The sequence below is a fragment of the Papio anubis genome, chromosome 11, assembly GCF_008728515.1.
Source record: "Papio anubis isolate 15944 chromosome 11, Panubis1.0, whole genome shotgun sequence".
NCBI lineage: Eukaryota > Metazoa > Chordata > Mammalia > Primates > Cercopithecidae > Papio > Papio anubis.
The window spans coordinates 114,903,116-114,930,008 of NC_044986.1; the positions used below are offsets into that span (position 1 = coordinate 114,903,116).

General features: G+C 44.1%; 1 protein-coding gene across 36 annotated transcripts in view; it reads right to left on the reverse strand.

Annotated features, from left to right (window-relative positions):
• Window positions 1-26,893, reverse strand: part of CELF2 (CUGBP Elav-like family member 2) — an 861,437-nt gene that overhangs the window by 154,356 nt on the left and 680,188 nt on the right. For 27 of the 36 annotated variants that reach the window (XM_017944501.3, XM_031652715.1, XM_009213961.4 and 24 more), the window contains one exon: window positions 13,364-13,560. In XM_017944501.3, coding sequence (XP_017799990.1) covers window positions 13,364-13,541 — 178 coding nt within the window. In that variant the 5' untranslated portion in view covers window positions 13,542-13,560. Of the gene's footprint in view, window positions 1-13,363; window positions 13,561-13,737; window positions 14,179-26,893 lie in introns of those variants that run through there. The other 9 variants (XM_017944504.3, XM_017944498.3, XM_017944496.3 and 6 more) reach the window with 1 other exon arrangement.

The following is a 26,893-nucleotide window of genomic DNA, read 5'->3' on the forward strand; positions in this document are numbered from 1 at the left end:
ACAGTATTATGTGCGTATTTTTATTTGAATGAATGCCAGAAAAGAAAATGGGAGACTAAGTTGTCTTCTGAACTCCATATACAATATTAGGGCTTAGATTTAAGGTCATATGGAACACACATGGCTTAGGTAAAAGATGCGAAAGCATTAAAAATTACTCCAAAGGATGTGCTGGATTTCGAGACTCGATCAGCAATTTTCCCTGGAGTTATCAGCTTTGCTTAAAATATCACTTAATCTTTGTCTCAGGCTCCTTTTCTGTGAAATGGGGGCAATGTTCCTGGGGGTGTGGAGGAAGTGGCCAGAGGGCAAGAGAGGATGCAGTGTGGTTTAACGGCTTCCTGACTTTGAAGTGTTCTAAAAATACAGCATTTTCATCGCAAACATGTGACGGAGTATGTGTCAGCACAGCATTCTGTGTTGCTAGGGCAGCCCAACCAATGGGTTTTCATAGACTCACACAGCTCTGCGGCTAATGCAGGGGGAGAAAGCCACAGAGCGATAGGCCCACTCTTATCTCCTGAGCATTCTAGCCGTCTGGAAGACACGTGGCAGGCCCTCCAAAGACTGATTAGTCTAGGTTAAACAATCAAACTCTGCCATTTGACGAAGACTCTTCTTTTCGCCTCTTAAGCTGTCACACATATATTTGCCTTGGAGTTTAAGCTGTGGCATAAAAGCCTGACATGTCCCACTTAAAAAACTGTACTCCTAAGTACAGATTAGAGCACAATTAGGGAGAGAGGAAAGCCTAAAATATACAATCACAAAAGTGTGTCTTTAATTTATTCATTACCTTTCCCTAAGTCTTTTTCTTCCTTCACAGAGGTTAGAGCAGAGTCTTGGCTCTCGGAAGCACTTCCTTTGCAGGGAGCGGGCCTGGTGGAAGGGCTCCAGGTTTGCCACCTCTAGAGCTGAATACACCCCGTGCTGGACTTGCAGAACAGCTAAGAGCCAGCGCCACCTGGCAGCTGTATGGTGGCCTGTGTAAAAGGGACTGGTGGTCACCGTCCAGTTCCCATTAGACAGATGTCCACTTCACAAAGGGAGCATCATACTCAGCAGCCCGGTTGGCAAAGGGGAGCGAGGACTGGGCACAGAATGCGCATCTCCTCTTTGCGCCTAACCAGGTTGCCGACTCCATCATGCTGACACAGGCCAGGGCGCATGGCAGGTAGCATGGCAACAGCTGTGACCGCAGCGTTTCGTGTGTAGGGATCTGACCCCTTTGCAAACACCTTAAACCCTCCTTTCAGATGTCGTCTCCTTTCTCCTACCAGGCAGTCACGTTGTTCCAATCTAGGCTGCGGCTTACTGAGCCTCACGAGGGCTGTCTCCTAAGGCCACCACCAGGATGTGCTGGCTTCACCCAGAGAGTGACGGGCACTGCAACTGCCTACAGCCCTCTCCACAGCCTCCACCACGTGGTTAGGGAGAATGCTCTGGGTAGGGGAGGCAGAGAAAGGCCCTCCTCAGCCGTTCCTGAGTTCACAGCTTCACCCCAACTCAACAAGCAATTGTTGAATCCTAAACAGAAAGGGCAAAATGGTTCCTTATTACAAAACCTAACTTTCTACTGGACAAGCCTTGACTATCTTACAGAGGATTAAAAAACGAAGGCCCCTATTTCCTTCTTTGCTGTTGAGGTACTTCATTCCATCTGGAAAGTGAAACCACGCTGGTCTGTTTTCTCCCTGCCTCATGGGAATGCGAAGGAAAAGTTCATTTCCAGCACTGCAGGGAAGTGTACAAATTAAGCAATGGTTCTTCACTGATTTTTCTTAATTCATGCCAACATTTTGGTTCATATCCTCCTTTTAATAACCTAATATTCTTTTTTTTTTTTTAAATTCACACATGCAAACATAAGTCAACAAAATACAAACACCCAAGGTAAGCTAACCTGACTCGAAGGAGAATATTTAAGCAGCAGCACAGAAAGTAAAAAAAATAAGGACTTTTATTTCTTTCATTATGCTGCATTAACTACATGAGAAGAAACTTACTCAGAATTGCTATCAGTTTTAGCACCTCCCTACTAAACATTCTGTGTAGGGGATGCCTTAGTAATCTGAATTTTTTAGAAAGCGGTGTTTTTTTCGAGAGGAGTATTTATGAAAGCTAGTATTAACATGTTTATTTCCTTTTCTAAGTTGCGAGTCTTCTAATAACCATCTTAACAATATGTTGTCCAAATGAGCTACCCTATATAGGCTTCCGCAACCAGGGGTGATTCCAGGCAGGGTGCAGGGGTGAGAAGGAACCAGCCTCTCACTGAAATAACCTTTCTGCCAATAGTTAGCACAGGATGCTGAGAGATCCTGCATTAAAGTGAGCAAGCTTCGTCCTCCACTGGCCACAGAACACCACTCTAACGCCAACCCACCATCTTTCAAACGGAGTGTAGCTTGCAGTAAAAGAGGCTATGGAAAAGGGGATAAAGGAATGGGGATAAACGCTGAAAAAATCACACTGTCAGCTTTGAACAAAGCACACAGAAAGGTCTCTCTGCGGCAAAGAGAACATCTGAAAGTGTCTGCGTCTGTACAGTTTTCTAGTCTATCTAGTCTATACCAACTAGCAGCCTTTATTCAATTTCCACTATATGCCAGGCACCGTCCTAGGCAACTTACATTCAACATTCTATAAGCAAATGGCAAAGAAACAAATTAACTTTGGGCTATTGCAAAGTTTAAAATACACGTGAGAGTTCTACACACATACATACATGCCTCCTATGACGGTTAACACTATCGGTCACTCTCTGGTGCCAAGGGGATGTGGATCCATCAGGTAGGGGCTGGCGGCTCTTCCTCAGGACCCTACACCAAACACCATTACAAGGAAAAGGGTACGAGGACCAGCCTGATGCAATGCTGATGCCTTCATTATGCTAATAAGAGACCTGCACACTTTCTTTCCTGGCATTTAATGGAGAACCTTCAGAAAGGCTCAGTGAAACTTTAGCCTCTTCTTGTCCTAAACTCCCTATAGGGAGGGGAATCAAATGAAGAAAAAGGGGAAAGAGGAGATTCCGGCATGTCCCTGAAAGGAAAAACGTCAGACGCGTACCATCACATGGCTTTGGTTCCTCTAATGTTCTCTCACTTCATCTTTATTATATGAACAGCACAGGATGGTCATGCTCTTTAGTGCATTCTCTGCTAAACAGAAAACATACGTGCATGCATATGTGCAACGGACATGGCTAACTTGAAGCTGGTTTTACATTTTAAGGGAATTGTGGCTCTCCTCTCTTTACTACAGACAATTCTTTCTCTCCTTCTGGGGCAAAGAACATGGTCTGCTCATCTTTATGTTCTCAGCACTAAGAATGATGCCTTGCACACAGTAGGCACCCAGAAGCGTCTACTGCCCCATGACTGGTGCTTTGGTAAACACTGTGTCAGCTGCCAGCACCACATTTTTCATCGTTTCTGTTCTATATTCAGTTCAACACTAAAAGGGACCCAGGGCTTTGAAGGCTACCCTCACCTTAACTCATTGTTACAAAAGGGCTCTGCATTAAGCCTATGCGAGAGCTGGCCAGAGGCCCCCTCCTGGGGACTGCTGAGGGAGCTGCCTCACCATCTCCTTAACTTTCGTAACGTGCTCTAAGTTCACCACCTCTTCTCTGTAAAAGTTTGGCTCAAACTCTACACGTTGCCTGCCGTTCCAACGTTTTAAACATCAGCAGCAGTATCCCAGGGTTTAGCATTAATTGAAAGAGCTTATCTATATATAGCTTCACTCTGCACTTTAGCGTCTTCAAAACTTCAATCATATTCTCTCTTTTTTTTTGAGAACACAATCCCTCCTTTTAATGTCTTGCTACAGCCTTTCCCTCTTTTCATTCTCATGACTCAATGCTCTCAGGTCTTTTAAGTTAACCTCCTAGACCTTTCCATGTGGGCTCACCTTCCCGGACCTTTGCGATTCATGCTGCTCTTCTTTGGAACTCCCTCCATCTCCTTGATATCCTTCAACAACGTTTCCGAGTATCAGGCACAGTGGCCTAGTTAGGAGCTAAAAAGCTTTTTGTGAAAAGTGGCAGATTACCTGTTCCATAACACTTGGTGTCTGATGCATCATTGGGAACGTTTAGCATTGGGGGGGGGGGGTGGCAGTTCTGACCATTAGCTTGTTGAAGGCCTTGTTTCCTGTGCTCCTCCCCATCCCTGATGTTTGCATATTTCTTTACTTGACTAGGATGCAGTTCCCATTAAACTATAGTAGTTTGGGAACCATTTTTTCACCTAAAGCTAAAAAGGCAACAAAATAGCAGCAATTCATGAACTTAGTAAATGCAGACGATGCTGGAAGACTACTATGAAGAGACGGGTCTTGACCCACATGCGGGTAAAGCTGCAGAATTTGTCCTACACAAGCAATAAAGTCCACATAGCCCAACATATTTGATAATGATCAGATGCTGGGTCAGTTAAATCGTGTGGTGAGTGAATATTCTCTCGGCCCTTTGATTCTTCTCCCTAATTTCTATTTATGATCCTCCAGTAGAAATAGAGAAATTATATTCCTTTATTCTTCAAACTGATCACTGTCCACAGTGTATCTTATGGGTTTCTCCAGTGTGAATTAATGTCGGAATGTGGATACTGGATTAGAAACATGTCTGTCACTTACATAGAGAATGAAAAAAAAATGCTGATCCAAAAAACATGGCCTTGCAGTGTTTCCAAGGCCATCCTCACCATCTGACCCACTGGCTTTATCACTGCAGCACTCCCCTGTGTAGCTAACTAGCCCCTTTTTCCATTTACAGCAAAACTCACTTCTCTGCTTGCTATTTGTGTTTGTCTATGTGACTCAGGCTTTGAGAAACTCCTGTACAGCCTAATCCACCAGCTCACACATGCCTTTTTCTTCTTGCATTCCTTTCCCTGTAACAACGACTCATCAAGGCAAATGTAGAAATATTTGAAGACATATTTGAAGACCTTGATTCTTTAATATAGGTAAGAGGTCTAGTGCACTACAAATTTCCTTAGTGTTACACCTAATATACATCACTCAGATAACCTTATGGCTGACTGATTCCCCATGGAATCTCTCAGTATGGGTCGGAACATCCTCAATTCTCCTGTCTCAGAACCCAACACATTACCGTCATTATTTCTATTTTCAGAATATATAAACCCATGTCAATCTGTCGCTAAATCATCTTATTTTAGCCTAGTTTCCACTTTTTCCCTTTTGGTCAATTATCTATTTCTTCTTAGGTTCTGATGGTTTCGAAGATCATAATGATTATTCTGTACTTATTCATGGCTGCACACCCTCGCATGCCTGTGAGCTGTTCTTGCAGAAGGTTTGGCCCACCCAATATTAGATAATGAAGCAGGAGAATGGATGGCCTCAGAATCAGTGAAATTATGATGAGGTTAGAATCTGGGGTTGTATGTCCAAGGATGAAAATTCAGTCTTTTAAGAATCTACTAACATAAGATACAAAAAGCGGTACTAATTATATTAGTGGTGTTTTACATTTCACCATGGTTGGAATTATTCAAGATAATAAACTTCTTCAAAAGGTATGTCATGATTTTTTAATTAATGCTAGAATTCTGAACACTTCTAAAATATAACTTAACTATGGTTAATTTTAAACTTTCATTAGAAGTAGAGCATGAAGGAGGCAGCAAGTAAACCTTTCAACCCGAACGCCTGATTATCTGGGGTCTCTGGAGAGAAAGCGAGGAAGGGCAGGTAGGTCATGCTAAGGCAGCTCTGAGGCAATGTGTGTGTGCTTCAGAGCAACTAACAGCATCACCCTGTTGAGAGCACCTCTCCTTCTGGCCAGGAAACTGGACTTGTCCTCTCCAAAGGACTGGCTGCCCAATGTCCCACGGTATGGTAGCCAGAGTGGTACAACTGGGTGACTGATGGTAAGGCATCTCTAGTGGGGAGCTATCTTTTTCTTGCTGGGTGCAAATAAAAAGGCAAGTGAGGCTTCTAGACAGGCAACCTAGACATGCACTCAGTGGCAAATGCAAATTGTGAGATCACCTAGACTTTACTTTTTCAATCAACCTGCAATACGTGCTGGAGGGATTCAAACAGAAGCCGCGAAACCCTGGGTTTTCTTTTCATGTCACATTTCTACCAAAGAAGTCTGTTCTCCTTTCATCCAGCGCCTGTTTTCTTTATTCTTCTGCTACTTTAATTCCAGAAAAGCAAAGCTACCGGGGAAAAGATGACTGGGGACTAGCTGAAGTCTTAATGTCCCAGACAGAAGAGAAGAAAATAAAATGGTTAAAAGCAGCCATGAGTAATTTCTTTTCTTCTTTGATATTAGCTCGCTCTGTCGGTCTTTTTTTGTCTCCCTCCTTCCCCTTCTTCCTCCTCTTCTCTCCAGAGATGTAAGGATCAAAATGTACCCATGAGAGGTATTATCTGCCAGGGTAGACGCTGCCCTTTGATAGAAGTCACAGAAATTCAGCACTGTGACTGACGGGCACAGTCTCGGCATCACCAGAGTATGGGGCATTTAAAGGGAATCCTTCTTCCTATAACTTAAAGGAGGCTTATTTAACCTTTGTCCCTGGCTTTATCTCAATCAGCACAATGGCTAGAGTCAGTATCAGTCAAAATATTTTAAAATTGCATTTCATAAAATGAATTGTTATATCTTTTAATATAGATGTATGATGTAGGCAGTGAAGCCACCTTTCACAAAGATGCGATAAGGATCCTCCGCTTGCATGAATATAAAAATTCTGACTGCATTTTATGTTTGTCCCATAGGTCGGTCAGCCAACAATGAAAGGATGTCACAGTAAGTAACACAGAGCCTTCTGTTAACATAACATTAATTCAGGATGAGATGCCCTTCCTGTGGGCCATTGAGGCAGCACCAAAACCGGGGCTGTCCCAGAAAATCTAGGGCAGTGACCCTGGTTTTCGAGAAATGTAGGACAGAAATCCTATTCCCTACTTGCATGCATTAAAATGCAGTGTAGGTTCATCTTCCTGCAGTTTGTATTCTTTCTTAATTCCTGATTTCAAGATAACATTGCTTAAATAAACGGGCTCCCAGGTCCTTCTATTACTTAAGTGAAGTTTCTGACATGTTTTTAGGAAGAAAGGAAAGGCGTGAAACATGAAAATGACCCTCCCCACTCCAGTCCTCCATAAAGCGGCCAAGGGAGTTCCCTACAAACCTTTAACATTTTAAAGAAGAAACAAATGGTTTGTAAGATAATCAACCCTCTTTAGACCATGCCAGCAGCACTCACACATTTGTTATCTTAGTGAACATGTAAAGCAACTTGGGAAGTGGGTATTATTTCTACTTCATGGATAAAGAAAGCAAGGCTCATTCTCTGCACAAGTTGGCCATGATAAATACCAGTATTAAGTCCTTTTCTCCAGGGCCTACCCTCACTCTACCATCTCACAGAAGAAACTTCTGGATTTAGGGCTACCCTCGGCCCAATTCTGAAATAAGTAAAGTTAGTCTTTGGTGTCTTTATGCTTCTCCTGTTCCTGTTTCTTCTTCCTGTTCATTCCCCAGCAGTCTAGTCTGATTCTCAAGAAACTTTTCCATTGTACTGAACTAGACAGAGATTGAGACAAATTAAGACTTTACTAATGACTTCCTGAAAACTGAAGTAAAGCCTTTAAGATAGAGAGAAACAACTAATCACCCTATTCTAAGATCAGCTGGGCCAGCCCCAGTGTAACCCTCACTGCAGCCTGACCAAGACGAGGCTGAAACAGCAAGAGCATCATAATCCCCACAAAGGCTGCTCTTGTGAAACTTAAGGTAATAACCCTTCCCAAAGGAGTCATGAATGCAATTTCTGTTTTATCCAGAAAGCTCTGGTTTGCAGCACTGTTGGGCTGCAGGTGCACAGCAGTTATGCCATGACCTCCCAACACACTGCAAGAAAAAAGGAAGTTTTTCCTTTGGTACGTAGTGATAGTCAACGAAAGCCACTTCCCTTTTCTATTTCTTTTTGAGCTGAGAAGTTGCCAGAAGAGAGCCCAGTAAAATGTGATCAACAAGACATTTGGTTAGGTCTAAGGTGCTCTTCCTACCTTCTAATCTCAAATGCCAAGTGATTTAAATCTATCACTCAGTTTTCATTTCCATAAAATCAGAATGACAGTATCTAACCATTTAAGTTTAGAAAAATTTAAACAGTGTTCATTATAGAACATGCGTTCTCAGGGTGCTATGATCTCGGATTGTAACTCTGATTAACTAACACATTAAGAGAGCGATGATCCAAAGCACATAATTTATCTACTGATTCTAGGTTCCAAGTATGGTCTCGCTGGAACACAATTTCCTTATCTGCCAACTTCTCCCATTGAACCTCAACTGCCAACCCTTCAACTCCTCCTCCTCCTCCTCCTCCTCCTGGACCAGAAGCTGTCTTTCAGCATTACCAGCTTCCCTACTTCAGACCTTCGAGAGAACATTCTAGCACATCTGCTACCCTTCCTGGCCTTCTATGATGTCTGCATTGATCACCTCCAACTCCCGGTTCTCTAGAACTCTGTTTCTTTCCTCACTCAGGTATAAACAGTCCCAGAACCACAACCATCAGGGCCCACTCCAGATGGACATGATCTAAGTGTGACCGGCCTCTCCCTGTTCTTCTACAGTTCTACCACTCTCCACCCAATTTCCCAAAGCAGTCATTTTCAACCTTTTCCACTCCTTTTAAGTCTTTAATTCACTGAGACTTAAGAAATTTCCGATTTACTGAGAAGACTGAGGGCAGGTGCCTGTATGAAGTGTCTCCTACTTCTGAAACTTTGTGTTGTTGCTTCCTCCTGAATGCCCCTCTGTCTCAAATGAAGTATCTTCCCACCCTTTCACAGGCCTGAGGCAGAGTCATGGCTACCTCACATTTTCACAATCTCCTTTGCCGTACAACTTATCATTTGCTGAACAAACCAACTGCATGTCTAAGCTTCCTCTCCCTTCATGCCAGACTACTAGAAAGGCACATCTACACTCACAACCCACACATATATCCATGCATTTCCTTTCCCCACAACCTCTACCCTTCTTCTGAAATGCTCTCGGGTCCTCCCAGTCACCAAATCCCATGGCTTTTCTAGCGCTGCATCCTTGACTCTTCTGTGACACTGCAGACTCAACTCAATCAAAACTGAACGTAATGCTCCTCTCCTCCATTCCCACCACTGATGACTGTGCTCCCAATTCTCCCAGTTAAGCCAAAGCCTCCTGGTCATCACTGACCCAATTTAGTTATCAAGTCCTCTTCCTTCCACTGTCACATCTGTCCCTCAGCCTCCCCTTCCATTCCCATGACAGAAGACATCCTGACCTCAACCCAAGTCAACACACTGCACCAGCCTCTGAGCCTCTTATTGTGAAAATATTCCTAGAGCCTTGATAGTCTAACAAGGGAATTTTAAATCCTTCAGCCTGGGAATGAAGGCCTGCTAAGAGCTGCTCTAGCCTATAGCTCTAGGCTTCGTGACCTTCCCTTCCTCTATTTCATGTCATGTATTTCCCATTTCCTCTGAACTGTGGGAGAATTCACAGTTCCCAGAATTTGCCCTGCACTTCCGCACCTGCATGCCTGAAGCAGGCCAGTCCATCCATCTGTAATGTTCATCAAGACTACTTACTGAAATCCTACTATTGTTTTCAAGATTTGGTAAAGATGCCATCTTTTTCTTCTCCCATAAGCTGCGAATTATTCATTTCTTTGCTCAATTTCCATGGCTCCAGTAAGCCCATCTCTTTCTTACTCATTTACTCTTAGCTCATGTTCTTTCATATGAGAGTTACCTGTGGACATGCCTTCTTGTCCCTGTTACGAGTTTTTTTCTTAGACACATTGATGAAGATAATAACAACTATGATCATCATGACCGCCCTAACCAGCTCCTATTGTATCCTAGCACTGTGGAGAGCACATCACCTGATCACACAGCAACATTACAAGGACCGCCTCCACTTTAAGATGTGATTAAGTAACATGCCCAAGGCCCGTAGCAAGGAAGCAGCAGAGCCAGAAATTAAATTTAGGGTTCTCCAATTTCAGAAGCCATGTTCTTAACTCTCTGTGGTATTGCTCACGATCTATAGACGAAACAGATGAACCCTGAATAAAACACACTCTTCCAAAGTCCTCAAGGGGGAGAGAGTTTACTGAGCCAGAGTCCCCAGAGTTACTTAGCCTGCTTGGTCAATACATGCCCCTACAGTGAGAATATAGGTATCTCAGGCTTGAACCCTGAAAGGATGATTTCACAAGTATGACCAAGTTTTTGTGCCTCGCAACCAAACAAAAGTGAAATTGAAAGTGAGGGGGAAAATCTAGTTCACCAGGATTAGGTAACAGACTGACTGTCTCTTTGCCTGGGACCATCAACATGGGAAAGGCCATGAATCAAGGTCCCTCCAAAAGCCTCACTCACATAACCCAAACCACTTCCAGTAATTCTAGTTTTTGAGACTCTGACATCAGCCCTGTGAAAACATGATAATTGTACTCTGCTGACAAAGTCTGAATCAAAGTAAATGTGAGGTCTTATTTTACATGTAAACAGGCAAAATAATAATGGCATGCATACATATCAACACGAAGAAAGTGGGGGCTGTCGCTCTCTCTAGGTAAGTGGCTAAGGGCTGTAATCCTCGGAGAGCAATGTCATTATACAGCTCAAATCCCATCACGACAAATACCTTGACAACAGAGATGTCTGTATAACAAAAGCTCTTTCAAGCTTTGGCTGACAGCCCACATACTTTAAGCAATATTTGATGTGAGACTTGGAGTTCACAGTAATGGGAATTGACCTGTATTTCCAAAGGTAAGATTTGAATGATTTCATCTCTAACTCCTACCCCATGATATCATGAGGTGGGACTGATGTACAATCTAAACCCCTGAGTATAAAAACTAAACACAAAGACACAAATGAAATTAACTCATTCTTAAAGACTGAAATTTCTTCCTTTCACTTGGGGAACACTTAAGTAAAGGAGACTGCCCCTGACCCAGCCCTGCAACACAGCACAACACAGCTGCTCTGCAGTGTCACCTCATGGAGACACAAAATGGTGTAGTCCATGAAGACAGAAGGACCGTGTCCAAATCTCCACTCTGTCACTTCACAGCTGGGCAAACGGGGCTGTGTTTCTTAACTTCTTACGAGCCTCAGTTTCCTCATCTGTAAAATGTGACTACCACCACCTACCTTCTGGATTTTGGTAATGACAAAATGAGAACACATGTAAAGCTCCTGACAAAGGGTCTGAGATACACGGCATGTACTCAAAAAAACTTCCCTCATCGGGCCTCCCTTCTCCTTCTGCAGACCGTGGGCTTCTGTAAACTATTTTCGCCAAATTAGTAATCAGATACAGTGAATAGAAGTCAACAAAATGTATAGTCTCAGATATAGGCAGGTAGAAACTGCTGCTCATAGGAACATCTGGGCAAGAGAGAGACAACGGGAGAATAACTAGGCCACACACAGGTATGTACCTGACTGGGAAAAAGGCCTTTTTGGCCAAGGTAAGATACATGTATTCCACGGCCAAAAGTCCCAGAAGCAGGCACCGTACCAGTAAATGAGCTCTGACACTCCGTCAAACGTAATTTTAAAAAATGCTGATAAACCAACATTTGGAGTCACATTTTCCTGGTCAAGGATAAATTGTGGTTATTTCTCTAAAGTATAGTTTACTGCCTCTGGTCTAGTTTTCCCTGGGTGGCATTCTGGCTGGTGAGAGAGCCCTTATTTGGTTATTTTTAAATTTATTAATTTTTCTTAGCTCTAGTCTATTGTCTTTCCTCAATAGCATACCATGGAAGCATTAAAACAAACTCTAGTCATCTCCATTTGGCAAACATGTAGGTAACCAGTATGAGAATATGTCCAATAAAGGTATTTAATATTGCTCTCATTTGTGAAGTTTAAAAATCTGCAGATTTTCAGTTATCTGATTTTTCTATGTTTCAAATAATGGGACAATCAAGTCTGTGGTGACAACATTCTATGTGCTTTTTGTAACAACCTTGCTACTATGTTTGGAAAACTAGAGTGTTACAAACACACTCTGAAGACATGCATGTCCACCTTCCTAAAAGGAGTACTGGCCAGGGGCTCCTCAGTTCCTTAAGAGGCTTCCAAAGTCCTGCCAGACCCTGGCAACGACAGGGAACAAGAGGAGCAGCCCAGCATTTCTCGGAGTCACACAATGTCAGTCTTAAAGATTTCCTAGTTCTATCCTTTCACCCTGCCAGTAAGGAAAAGGCTTAGAGAAAAAAGTATGTGCCAATGTTCATGTACCCAACCAAAGTGTATATATAAGCCAAGTGATGCTTTCAGAGGTCTTAGGAGAAGCAACATAGAAATAAAATAACATGCCAGACAGAAACACCAAGGCACAGAGCAAAAGAAACTGTGAGGCCCACAGAACAACAGAGGACTCCTCAGCAGAGAGACTGAGAGATCAAGAACAGAGAAAGAAAAAAATTTACTAAAGCAAGAAGGTTAAAACAGCAACAGAGACCAAGTGGCAGCAGTAGAGTAGATATATTAAATTCGGTCTGCGGAGAGCTTACAAAGTAAGACTCCAGGGCACAGGAGCACCACCCCTCACAATGGTTTCTAGGTCTCTATTTCATTAACGGCACCCACTGCCCCCCATCACCGTCATCTTAAAATGGAGGCAGTTCACAACCACCAGATCCTACACCTTCATCTCAACACTGATAAGGGTGTAACCCTAAGCATTTGTGGTGTCCTAACTATGTCAGGCCGCTAGGGTGCTGCTCCCAGCTCCAAAAGGCAGATTTACCTCATGGTCCCCACCTGACCCCCAGGAATGGGTGTCCCTCCTTCAAGGGAGCCTTTTCTCCCTCGCACCAGTGGCATCATTAACTGTGTATAAGGTACTTCGAGGTCCCCACAGGCTATGGAAAAGCGAAATGCAATTGTAATGACATGGGCAATCCTGGGCACGTAAGGGTGGGAAGAGTTAGGTCCTGAAATACAAGGCTGAGAAACGCGATTCCTCGGAGAAGCAGCCACCCCGCCCAAGCAGAGGCTGCGCTGCCTAGAAAGTGACCTCCCGGGAGCGATCACGCGCCTGGACCGAGCCTCTGCGCTCCCGCCCTGCCTCGGTCCCTCCCTCCCGCCTCCAACCTGTCCCAGCGGGCGGGCGGGCGGGGGTGCGGGGAGGAGCCGGGAGCAGCCCCTGGAGCACAGAGGCCGCCAGCACCGGCTGCTTCCAGCCCTCCTGCCTGCCCGCCCGCCCTCCAGCAGGCTGGGCGCTCGGGCTGCCCCAGCGCCCCGCGACGCCCACCTGGACGCCTGGCGACCCCCGCCCCGCGCTCTGTACCTTTACTCTGCGGAGGGTTCTGACTCCGATCCCGGAGGACGTTGATCTGGTACACGGCTCCGTAAGGCTCAAAAAGTTCTTTCAGCTCCTTTTCCGACCACGACCGGGGGATCTGTCCGACAAACATCTTAATGGCATCTGGGTCTGGTTGGTCTGAGTGATCCAAAGCTCCGTTCATCTTGTTGGCTGTGCCGTTACTGTCAAAAACGGAACCGGGAGCTAGAGTTAGGGCGGCACGATGAGGGACAGGAAGAAAAAAATAGTGGGGGTTGGGGGCGGGGGGGGCGGGGAGGCGGAAGGAGGAGGAAGAAGAGCAGTGGCAAAGTGCCTAATGAGTCGTAGAAATTTGATGAACTAAAACAAAGCAGAGGCACCATGAGTTGCTCCTCGGCGGCGGCGAGGCTCTCACTGCGTGCTGCTGTCGAGCAGAGCCGGGGGAGCACAGGGCAGCGCCCCGCCGCCTGTCACCCAGGGCGTGGACATCTTGGAGGCTCGGGAGGCAGCTGCAAGTTAAGTGTAGGTCTAGCTCTGCAAGGCTGCCATCAACGCATCAGTGCATTATCAGCCCTACCCTGTCTGTGGCTGGGAAAGAAAGCAGAGCTAGATGTCTGCTGGATTTCTCGCCCTCTCCCTGCCCCGCCCCCCACCCCGCCGCCCTTTTTGGGAGGTTTTTGGAAGAGAGGAGAGAGGTGGTAATAATAAAGTCACATGGAAAGAAAATGAAACACTTGGCAGTCCGTCAGATGACTAATGCAAGATGCGGGTGATGAATTTGCAGAGTGCGCGAGGCATCCATGTGTGCATCAAATTAGTACGTTGTTGCTACTCAGAATGGAAAGCGGTCCAGCTATGCAGCTCCGCGCAGCTGATTGGCTGCCCACGCCGGAGAAAAAGGCCGGAGCTGGGAGGGGGCTCCCCTTTAAAAAGCACATTGTTTATGGGACCCAGGCACAAAGGGTTTAATTCAGAGAGGCAAAGGAGATCTCAGAATTGCCTGCTTTGTGCTGGCTTAAAAAAAAAAAAAAAAGCAGCCCCAGAAAGTTGAGTTCCCACTAAAAGACACTGAATATTTCAAATCTCTCACACTCCATAAATTGTTCTCTGTATATCTGACTTCCAGATGTTGCACTTGAGTTCTAAACAATCACACGTTTGGGAGAGAAAAAAAGAAAGTCTGCCTTTTCTTCTCCCAGCTTCAGTAAATATTTGGGGCTGACAGAGAGCACAACCATAAGCTTTTGCATATCAGTCCTCCTCAACGCTGTTTCCCAAATCCCCATTTGGAAGAGAATGCTGTATACAGCCTGCACGTCTAGTCACCATCGAGTAATACGATGATGAAGACATGTCTTTTTTTTACTTGCCCCCACCCCTTTTGAGCAGGAATAAATAGTAAAGCAAAACCACATACCCTTTTTGTGCTCCCCACCCCCGCCCCCGCCCCAAATATACCCCAAACCCAGCTACTCTGCCAAGTGACAAGGCTGAATGCCTCTCGGCAGCACTCATTTGCAGCACTGCGCGCTTGCTCCAGCTTCTCAGCCTGTGAAAATAGAAGGCGCCGAAACAAAGCAGGCAGACTCTGCCCCTACAGAGCCTCCTCCATGAGTACCCCCACCCCAAGAAGCAGAGAGGTCAGAAAGGGGACATGCTAACTAATACTAAACTGCAAGGGCCAGACATGATTTCACCGTAGCTTCCTGGTACTACTAAGAAGGTAGACAAAGATCTTACAGAGAGCTACCTACTTGGTTAAAATGAACCATCAGACAAATACACCATCAGAGCACTTTAAATCTGCTGTGGGTCTAGGATGGTCCTAAGCCTCTAAAAACAAGATACTCGTGGCTAAAAAGCCAAAACCCTATGGTAAGGAAAAATCCTGAATGAGATTGAACCTGGAGAGCAAAGTGATGTCAAATACTCTTCGCTAGGTCCTGGCTTCAATTTCTACTTCTTCACATCCCCCTATTTTACCACTTTATTTTTTATCCTTGAAATAAACAATCAGACTGTCTAACTTGAAGCACTTTCAGAGCTTGCTCTAATCAACCTTATTGTTACAAAAAATGTTCTGCTGAATAAAATATTGAGTACAAAATCTTCTCTCAACAATTTTGGTGTAATGTAATGCTTGTTTATGTTAGAGCTAGATTGTTTATCTAGTTCTTGTGCACCTATCCTTTTTAAATCGCTCTTTGAGAATTCAATCAACACTTGAACCCTGTGGGTCTGTGGCTGCGGTGGGGCGGAGGCGGAGGAGCCCCTTGCAGTACGGCATGTCATGTTCACACCCTGTCGGGGGTTGAGAGTGTGGCAAGACTTATTTCTGGGACAGGAAAGACTTGTGGTTACCGCTGTTGACAACCAGCTAGAATGAAAAGAGGAAAGTATTGCCACGGGTCTCGGCTAACAGAAAAGAGAAGCTGAAAAAATTGGGCTGCTGCGCCTCATCTGCGGAGCGCAGAAGGTAACACAATGGAGAACGGAGTGGCATTGTACTAGTTCTAGTGTCTGAACTCAGAATTCTAGAGCAAGCAGTCTTCAATGCTTCTGCAAATAAGAGGCCATTTATTCTTTCTTGAAAAATATAAACTCACCAAGATGCATCAAGTAAGGGAAATAGAGGAGTCAGCCAATGCCTCATGCCTCTGGCCTGTATGTGGCTAGTGTACATATGTCTTTCCTCCCATGAGCCATGCTTCACTGATGCCTGGAGACCTCTCATCTAGAGGCAGTGTGGCACAGGGGCTCTGAGTTCTGGCAGCACCCCCTCCTAAATGTGCTACTTTGGGCTTCAGACTCTTCATCAGTTAAACGGGGATAGCCGACTCCACCTCTTAGACTCGTGTGCTTAACACAAGACACGGCACAAAATAAGGGGCTCTGTCACTGTCAGCGTTTCCTACTGTTAATTCCTTCTTTGCATCTGTGAAGCATCTGAAATGCATGACCATCAAAAATCTACTTTTCAATTTAAAAATTTTTATAGTATAGAATCAAACACAATTCCTATCCTAAATAATAATAATGTGTGTATTTTAGTCATCACTTACATAGCAAATATTGTGATAGGTACTTTATATTTTTTTCAACCCCCCCCGCCGCCTTTACTCAGTCACATTTACTCAGTCACATAGTGTGTCTCCATCTCTGCAGATTCCCTTCTTCTCCAGTCCTACAGAGCCACCCATGAGCACCTCTCATCTCTCTCTACATCCTTGCCAGACTACCTGCCCTTTTGGAAGTAACTTTTCCACAGATTTGCATCAAGTTCTAAGGGCAGAACAATCCCTTCCTTAAGTAAATCCAGTGATGTCCACTTGTTGTACAAGTTAAAATATTACCACCCCCACACCTTCCCGATCGAAAGCAAAATAGGTGGTCTTGTCCCATCAACCACTCTCCTGGCGCTGCTGAAATAGGTGGTCCTGTCCCACCAACCTCTCTCCTGGCACTGCCGAAATAGGTGATCCTGTCCCATTGACCACTCTTCTGGCGCTGCCGAAATAGGTGATCCTGTCCCATTGACCACTCTCCTGGCGCTGCCAAAATGGGTGGTCCTGTCCCACTGACCACTCTCCTGGCGCTGCTGAATCACGTGCCATGAACCTCGACAGTGCTGCAGGAGCTTGGTTTACTCCCTTCTCATTCACCCAACCGAATCCTGCTCTGGACTCCCAACTCTCTCCCTGGCTGCTGCTCCTTTTTAGTGGAGACTCACTGAATTCTTTCATCCTCATGGGGCTGTAGCACTGACACTTCTAAGCAAGCCAGAAATTATGTGTTCAACAGTTAAACCTTTGGAGGGACCTGCTCGAAACTATGGAAAGCCAATGTGCTTTTCAAAGAGAATTAATTACAGGAATAGACACCCCAAATCTCAGCAAGACCCTTGAGAAGATCTCATATTTACAAGAACCTCATCTCGGGCTTAGAAAATCAGACTAGCTTGCTTCTCTTCACTCCCTAGCCATTCTCAACACCCAGTACGGTGCCTCTTACAGTCCAAGAATTTACATCCAAATTCAAATAATATTTATTGAGGGGCTCCTCTTTGCCAGAAACCTTTGCCAAGTACTCGATATACAATGCTCTTCAATGGTTCCCATTGGCATCATGATCTGTTTTGGAGATGAACCCAGTGAGAGTCACAGAGATACACTGACTTTTCCAATGTCACACAAAAGGTGCCTAGAGAATGTGGATGCAGTGAGAGGTGACGGTCAGCTGTCTTTGCTTCACGTTCTGTGAGTTGGGTTTCTCCAGGTTGACGTTTCCCAACCCGGTGACCACTTGTAGTCCCCGGACACATGTGCACACATCTCTGCTGGCACCTTGCCTACAAACTGCAATGAGATCCTGAGTGCCAGTTCTGCTAGTACCCTTGGCAAGGAGCCAGCTAGAAGGCTCCTCTAAGACAGATGCCATACGGAATAAGACCGCAAGTCTGCAAGCACTACGCCAGTGGGCAGTGGTATTCTCAGTGTCAGACAAGATGAAAATGAAATCATGTTCAGAAAAACGATGAGTGCTTACTTTTTAGTTTTAACCCAGGCACTGACCTACTTCCCTGTTTTAGAGGAAAAAGAACTAGATCAACAGAGCATATGCAAAATCTTCTGAGGTTCCTCTAAGCAGTAGACTATTATAATAATTGATTCAACATATTATTATCTTTACTAGTTTTAGGACAACAAGCTTTTATAAGGACCAGTGATTTGCAGGCTTCCTTTGGAAGAATGCAAACAAAAGAATGGAAATTTCTATTCTTTTATCTTGTTCTGTGGGCGGCTTTCTGTGTTGTGTTTCCTTCATTTATATAAAAAGAACAAACTTACAAAATGGCTACGAGAATTGCCAAATGGCTATAAACTATTATACTAATGCTAAAAGACATAAACTGTCATCTTCAGAATGCATACGAAATCAAGAAGTACACAAAAAATGCCTTGTCTTAGAAAAATTGTGTGTAAAGATAGAAAATCGTCCTGGTAGTTATTATTACTCTAACACTTTTTTTTTTTTTTTTGATCCTTGGGGTAATCCACATCAGTGCTACCCAACCTGGTGTCATGATGGAAATGTTCTGTATTTGCACAGACCAATATGGTGGCCACTAGCTTCATGTGGCTAATGCGACTAAGGAACTGAATTTTTATTTAACTTCAGTTTACCTAAATAGTTGTAGATGCAAATATACTTGTCCTTTGCTTGGTTTTTACTGATTAGAGTTGAGATTTATCTAAACATCATTGCATGGGAGGTTTGCTTTGGAAATGCAAGAATATGGGGCCAGGAAAGCCCCATCAGTGCTTGAGGCCCTCAACAGTAGGTCAGGGAACAGTGGGCCAGCAGGCCTGAGTTCTTATCCTGGCTCAGCAACCACTTAATTCTGGGATCTGAGGCTAATCATATAACCACTCTGTTGTGCCTCAGTTTTCTCACTTGTAAAACAAATCAAGAGGATAGGCCCCATTTGGCTCTTCATTTCTATAATCCTATGGCTATGGTCTGGACCCAGAGAGATTCATGGAAAAGATAATTTAGATAATATAACCAGCTGCCTGAAATCTTGTTGTGATTCCTTGCCTGTGTCCAATTCAGTCCCTCTGGCTCACAGGTGACACAGGCTGCAGGCTGGAGAGCTGACAAGGTGTCACTGGCACTGTGGAGAGCAGCCTGGAGGCTCCGACAGGCCACTGAGTGGCCGGTTAATTGGGGTGCTGCCAGAGCCCTATCTCTCTCCAGGTATGCTACCGTTCTTCCTAATGTCCTAACTTCAGTCCCATCATTTCTGTAGCTCACAAGCCACTCTTTCAGAGGGCTCAGGAATCATTTTGAAATATCACTTGTACTTAAGTAATAGCACACGAAGAAACAGGCTTTGTTTGGTTATTACAGGAAACTGTCCAAGACTCAGCTGCTTAAGGCAAAAGCAGAAAGAACCTGGCGATGGGCCTGGTGCCTCTGGCGGGTAACAGGACAGACATGCAATTCATTAATATTAACAATCTCTACATTGTCCATTTTGGTGTGGCCATTATTTAAGAAGAGAAATCTCTTCCCAACAGACTGGCAGTGGGGCAACTAAGGTCTAAGCATCAGCTCCTTCCCACACTGCAGGCTGGAGAACACATCAGAAACTCAGGCTCCACCCCCGGGAGGCTCCCTGTCCATGCTAAACTTAGTGCAGCCTTTCGATTTAGGAAGAGGAGTCAGTGGTCATCCAACCTGCAGCTCTGGGAATTGCAACTCCCTTTTAAAATGCACTGCTTCACAGTCATCATGAAAAAAGCGTCTGCCTTCCGTGACTGCTTTTCGGCAGGGCAGAGTTTGCCCCCATTCTGACACAGCTATGTCTTAACTGTAGTGGCATCTGGGGTTGCTGGAAACTTTGGGTAAATTTAACAAAATGTTTTATCAGTTACACCACCAAAAAGATGTGAAAATAATGACACTCCCCTATTTACGTGGAAGGTATTGTTACTATTTATCATGTGCAGCAAAACCTTTTGAGTCAATGCCACATACATGATGGAATGAGGCCCCAAGTCATCTCTGAGATGGCCACACATCGGCTAGTGAATTCACACGGAAAATTAACCAGGGCAAATACCCTCAACATTACAAAGTCAAAGCCCTTCTCCAAACGGTCAGATTGTCATTAAATAGCTTGAGCTCCTCTGAAGAAAAGGTTCAGGCTTCCCATATATCCATATATATGTATACCTTATGATCAATCCTGCACTTCGACAAAATTAAAAACATAGTTTCTTAAGAATGTACAGGACATCATTGTTATTCACAGACAACTAAGAAATAATACATTTGTGTTCTTGGGGACAGGCATTCTGCTGGATTACCAAAGGTACTGCTGAACTGTGTTCGGTCGGGGGTCTCAAATGCTTGCCAGAGTAAAAGGCATCCAAGACTTGGAGAGAACTATTCCTGCAGAAAAGGTCACACAACATAGGCATTTGGACTCACCAAGTAAAAGGCAAACCTTATTACCTTATCTCAATGTGACTGCTAGTAAAAGGCAGAAAGCTGAAAAACCCCCACAAAGAAGTAAATTTGGAGACATCTAGGGGGTACCTGATGGCTGAACAGACAATAACCCTCCCTGCGAAGGGAGCAAGGCGGCAGTTTAAAGACAGCCCTCACCCAGGCAACTCATTTCCTTCTGTGATTTACCAGAAATAGTTCAGTGGACTTCAGGGCCAAGTAGGAGGCATTTGCACAGGGAGAGGTAGGTGTTTTAGATGAACTTTTAGAAATGGCAACAGGGAAATAATCACCACAAGGAAGATTTATTGAGGGCTTCACATTCCCAAAGTGCTTTAGGGGCACACACCAATGAATCCTCTCTCCTGCGGCTGAGCTCCGTGTAACTGCCCCTCACTTTACAGACAGGAAATTCCTCCAGGAGCCCCTGCTTCTGTGGCAGGTCTAGGGTATCCTTCCAGTCTGACTTACCTGCCAATGGCTTGATGCTGCTGAAGCCACCTGTTGGCTATGGGCAACTAATTGAAAGTGACTCTTTGGATGTTTGACAGCAGACTGGTTTGGCCACCAGTGAACCACAAAGAGAATCCTTGTAAAATGATAAGATGAAAACAAATGTAGGGGGAAACTCAACAGGGGCCGGCGCTTCCCAAGATGAAGAATGATTTTTAACACAAATGTCCCCCCTGCATCCACAGTCCAACAACAAATGATTAAAGGACCCACATCAAGAGGGACAAACCAAAGAGACACGACATCTGATTCCCTGCAGACTAGGTTGCGGTGACTGTGCTTCTCCAGGCAGGCAACTTCTGTTTTTACCACTGAAGATACTTTGCCTGGACTTACTTATGCAAGAGAACATGGTCAGTGCGGATTCACAACCCTCTCCACATGCTTCAGAAATGTGGGTGGCGAAGGCCAATTATTCCCCTTTGCAGAATCTTAAACACAACTGAGGTTTACCCTGAGTCCTTTTCTTTCTTTCTCATTCTCAGTTACTGAATATTTGTTTTATATCAGGCACAGTGCTAGGTTTGAAGGTGAGAGAGCTGAAAAATAGGTCGTTGATGTCCTGCTGCTGCTCACGGCCAATTAGAAGAGACAGATATGGACACAACAAAAAACCAAAACCAGTGTGATAAGGCCTGTAATAGAGCAATAAATAAAGGCCTGGAGTAAGGTAGAAACAAGTGACTCATTAAGCCAAGGGGACTGGGCATTCAGCATTCTAAACCACGCTGCATCCCTGTGAGCAGTGTTTCAGTGAAATTTTGCAGGGGGCGGCGGTGGGTGGCGGGTATCAAAGCCAAAAGACAACGGGCTGTACCATTTCACTTAGTTGGCAATGGGATTGAAACAAAACAAAAAATTGGGGAGAAAAAACTGGCTCTAACAAGGAAGGGAGCTGGGAAGGTGGGAAACGCAGCCCCAGGGCACAGCTCCTCTCCAACCACACGTGTGAGAGGCGGAAGCACCAGCAAAGAGCCTGGCGCCCACGGCAGTCAGGTGCATGGCTCACCTTGCACAGAGGACACAGCCTTATCCCCCAACCTGCACTTGAAATGTCACCCCCGGAGCCTGTCCCGCAAAGGCCCTTCCATTTCCACCCTTCACTCTCACACGCAGTGGGAATCCTGTGAAGAGGTCACTTATTCTCAAGTATTTGAAAATAACTGCCCGCATCCTGACCATTAAACTCTAATCTAACAGCACACTCTGGTACCACCTCAAATTCAGGATACCTAAAGTTGATCTCTTCCTGTCTTCTTTTCCTCCAATTAGCTTTTAGGCTCATTCTTCTCTGTCTTTTCATACTGGCTCAAACTCCCTTCCCAACCAACAATCCATGACCGAAAATGGTGCTGCACACAGAACATACGCATGATGCAGACTGGCTGCTTGCTCTGGCCTTGCTCTTCTCTGACCGCGGAACCTCAGAAGCAGCGATTCACGGAACCCCCATCAAAGGCATGGTGGAAGCGTGAAATCCTGAAGACAGGGATGTCTCATTCAATCATTCACTTAATCAATATTTATGAAGCGACTCTGACAAATTCAAGGAGCTGGGGATACCACAGTGACTAAAGTGGGGGTAAAACAGTCTTTATGGAGTTATATTCTAGAGTGGGCATGAAATAGGCAAATATGTCAGTCTTATAGATCTAAAAAGGCCATTTTGACAAAGAAAAATAAAGCCTGCAGGGGAGGGGGGTTGCTGGGTATTAAATAAGAGGGTTGCAATATTAAATAAGGTGGTCAGGGAAGGCCTCATCTGGAAGGTAAGGATAGTCTCAGTACATCCTCAACACACGTTTACTGAATGAATAGATTTAATACAGCAAGCCAGAAGTCTTCAAAGTTGTAAAATTAAATCACATGTCATGTGATCCGTCGCCACTATTATTAAGAGCCACGTTATCCCATCCAGTGCTGTCCTGTTAAATCCGAGAGTCAATACACCTATTACTAGTCAGTTACTGAGTCATGCCTATTTTTCTCCAAATCCCTGCTGGGTCCACTTGTCCCTGCACAGCCACTGTCCTGATTCTGGCTATCCTCTTGTTCTCACTACATTATTATTCATATAAAACTGTTTGGTGGGCTTTCCTAATTTGGACTAAAGGACAAAGGTGTCACTGACCTTTGTGCTTGCCCGGCATCCAGAACTCCACCTACTTTTCTGTTAAATGTTGATTATCTGCCCATTCATTATTCATTTTATCATCTCTCAATGGCAGAATTTAATCTAAGGCTGGTCTCTCCTCAACCTGCTTTTGGCCTACCTGTCTTGGTCGTAAATGATGTGTAATCAAGGAATACAACTAGAATGAAATGCCAGGCTAAGGAAGGCAGCCAGCAGCGTGAGGTTTGATGTGAATGCACTGGAGATTACGGACGCCACTGTCTCCTTCCACTGATCTGGAAAATCAAAAGCTGACAGTCCATGGGATATAATTACGTCATATTAATGGCAGTAGTTTAGAAAGAAAACAGAACCCACTTGTGAAGATGGGTATGTATTTATTACATTCAAGTGTATTTTCTTTTTCCCAAAAATGCCTTCAAACTCCAATATTTGTGAACAGTCAGCATAAAGAAAAAAAATGATCTCAGAGCAGCCAGAAACGTTATGTCACAAAGTTCCCATCCGGATGCTCTGCACTTTGAGGTCTTTGGAGAACTCTTCAACCCACTCCTCCAAGATCTCTCACGTTGGTTTTCCACAGCCTGATCACCTGCATTTCAAACCCACAGAAGACAAGGAGCACATGAAAGGGAGGCTCTGTAACAGGCAGGCCCAGGTCCTGGTGGGGACAGACACCAGGGTCTGAAATCGCCTCAGGGTGAAAAGCCCACCCGTAGCAGGGACTCAGATGTGTTCCCTAGCCACTCTCAAGGACAGCAGCACAGCGGAATTATTAATTTGTATAATGACAAGCTTGTTTCATCTAAGGGGTCACATTAAGCTCAATAAATTCTGCTTAAGGAGGCCGGGAAATATATAATTTATTGTAAGAAGCGTTCCTTCAAAATGAGACAACAAGGAGAATTGGTGCCTTAAAGGAGAAGCTTTCAACTATACTGCAAAGTTAGTTAATCAGACTGACTCATTCCTCAGGGATGAGTTGAGATGTTACTCTGGTTTTCACATGTCAAGATTTGTGTACCACCTAATTTTCTGTCATTAAATGCAACAACTGACTCTGCCTAAACTCTTCGGCTTTGTTTGGGTTAATACTGCTAAGTATTCTGCTGAGTTTTTCCCTACCTGTGATTGTTTTTGTCGTTTTTGTCCAGGAGAAATAAGGGCGATAGGTGGAGTACATGGGAGCAGTAAGTTGTTCCCTTTTGGGAGTTTGTTTTTTCAGTCAATAATGTATCGTGAATCCAGAAGTAAACTTTAGTTCTTTCTCTTCAACACATCACAAAAGATGATTGGTGAGGTTTAAAAATTGGATATAAAATGCCCCCAAGAGATGACTGATACCACTAAAGGGACAAGCATACCTTTCCTACAATTTTCCTGTCCAGACACAACAAAAAGCAATCAGATGCACTACAGTGACTGCACTGAATTCCTCGACAGCAGTTCAAAACATGCGCCTCTCTGACAGTCTCAAAGCAATTTGCAAGAAGACTTCCAGAGTTCTCTGCAGGCCACCTCATCCTGCACGTTTCCCTTCCATGCAAATATGCTGGTCTGTCATGCTACAAAACCACATCTCAAAAGGCAAAGTCCAAATGACATTTTACTTTGCTGGTTTTTAAATCCCTAAATTGTATCTTAAGATGAAATCAGTACCAAATACTACATTTTGATTTGGAAATCTACAGGTCCTGTCTCTTTGCTGCTTCTCTCTCTCAGCAAGTCATAAATTCCATTTATCATCTTAAATCACCAATTAAAATAGGTTTTGACACTTAATTTGCTTATTTCTTAAAACACACACCATCAGATATAACCCCCTAAACAAATAAGAGTAAAAGTAGAATTACGTGCTAAATTAGAATGGCTGTTATACTAAGAAGCTGAATATCATTACATCAAAATTCCCCATAGTCGATTTTTTTAAAGCCATTTCTTCATTTTTTGACACTACATCTGGCACAATGAATACAGATGATCATGTGTTTATATGTCTGTCTAACTGCCTTTCCCAAACACAGCCAGATGGAGGCTTTCAGAATCAAATTAATTTCAGATTAATTCACTCTGGACCCACTCCAGTTTCATGACTCTTTGCTTTGAGGCAGCAACCAAATTGATGTGAAGTCATCAACTTGAAAGAGCACAGGTTCCTCGATCTCAAGGGAAAAAAAACTGTACAATTCTGCGGTTGCTCCCCCTACCCCAAAAGAAATCCATTCAGGTACCACAAGATGCCAGTTCAGGGACTGATCAACATTTCACGGTGTCAGAATCATCCAGGAAGAATGTTTCTTCATGGATCCAAATATGATCACGGTTAATTGTACATCCAATATTCATAATGCCTTTAGATGAGATAATTCCAGGGAAAATTAGCATCTCCATTAGCAACAACAGAACCAAGGGCGTTAGGGTAAAGTTGCCACATAAGCAGAGTCAGGTACGACCTGTGACACAAGAGAGTTAATTCTAAAGGCACAAAGCGCGTGTTCTCTGTCTCTAGCTGTAGCTACTGAAGGAACTATAAACAAATGTAGCTGGGCTTTGCATGCTGTCAATCTTGGTGGATGCCTTTATTATCCTACTTGTTTCAATTGCAATTTGGGTTTCCATGGAGACCCAACAGTCAGCTCTAGAAAATTATAAGATAAATGTCAGACGGTGATAACGGTGTTAATGAAGCTTCGGTGACAAGCAGCTCTGTGCTTCAAATAATAAGCCTATTTTCTATTAGCATATGTATAACCTGTCAAAAAAAATACCTGGAAGAGAATATTCAAAAATATCTATCTATATTTAAGAGGGGACAGGTGAAAGGCCCCTCTAGAATGGCTTAAATGTGGTGGGTCAACCTAAGCAACGACAAAAAAAATTAAATTGCCAGTTTCTTGGGAAAATTAGGCATGGGCCAATGGCTCTGAATGAGGCTTTAGCTGACATTCAGAAATACCTGACTTCACTTGGTCATAAAAGTTGTTCTTGTAATGTGGTCCAGGGAATCTGTTTTTGTTTCTGGAAGCTAAGAGCTCTACTCGCTAAGTCTGACCGTGGATGATGATGAGCTTTAGAGAAATCAATGCCACAGCCAACCTCATGGTACCTGTATTAATGGAGCCCACCACCTCCCTCGGGGCTAGGTTGCTGGATAACTCTAATGGGATTGCCAGAGTCCACAGTCATCCTTGCCTATTCCACAGCCAAACAGGTGCTACTGAAATTTTAGCAGGTCAGAGAAACTGACAACTGTGACAAGAGTTATATAAGTTTGATATATTCTGAAGACACAAGATGAGACTATGGAATTGCGAACTACAGCACAGTTCAAGGAAAGATGCTACAGAAAGTAACTGAAGGAAAAATTTCCTTTTTTGGGAGAAAAGATTACTAAGGAATACAGCAGATTTTTATCTTTTGTTCAAGTACATCCTTTAGGATTCTGAGTTAAAAGGTTAAAAAGTGACAATTAAAAGGGTGGGAAGTTAAAAGGATAATTTTCCAAGTCACAGTCTCTCCAGAAAGACAACACAGACTTGCATAGTTAATGCTATTTGACATCTTGCTATAGTCCCATTATTTAATCCTTCCCACCGACTTTTTCTTTATTTAACAACTGTTTCCTGAGAACCTACTTGGTGTCACGTACTGTGTTCAGAACACAATGACGAACAACGCGTTGTCACTGCTCTTATATTCCTCATTGTTTAGTAGCTTGTACAACCTAATGTTCAAGGTCTTGAATGAGGTGTCACAAAGTTCTTTTCTCTCTGTCCAAGCTTGGTCTAGTTTTGCAGTGACTACATGAGTATGTTTTCACCAGGCATGGCAACTCTTTTGGCTGCACCCCTGCATGTGGAACAGCCCCAGTCTTC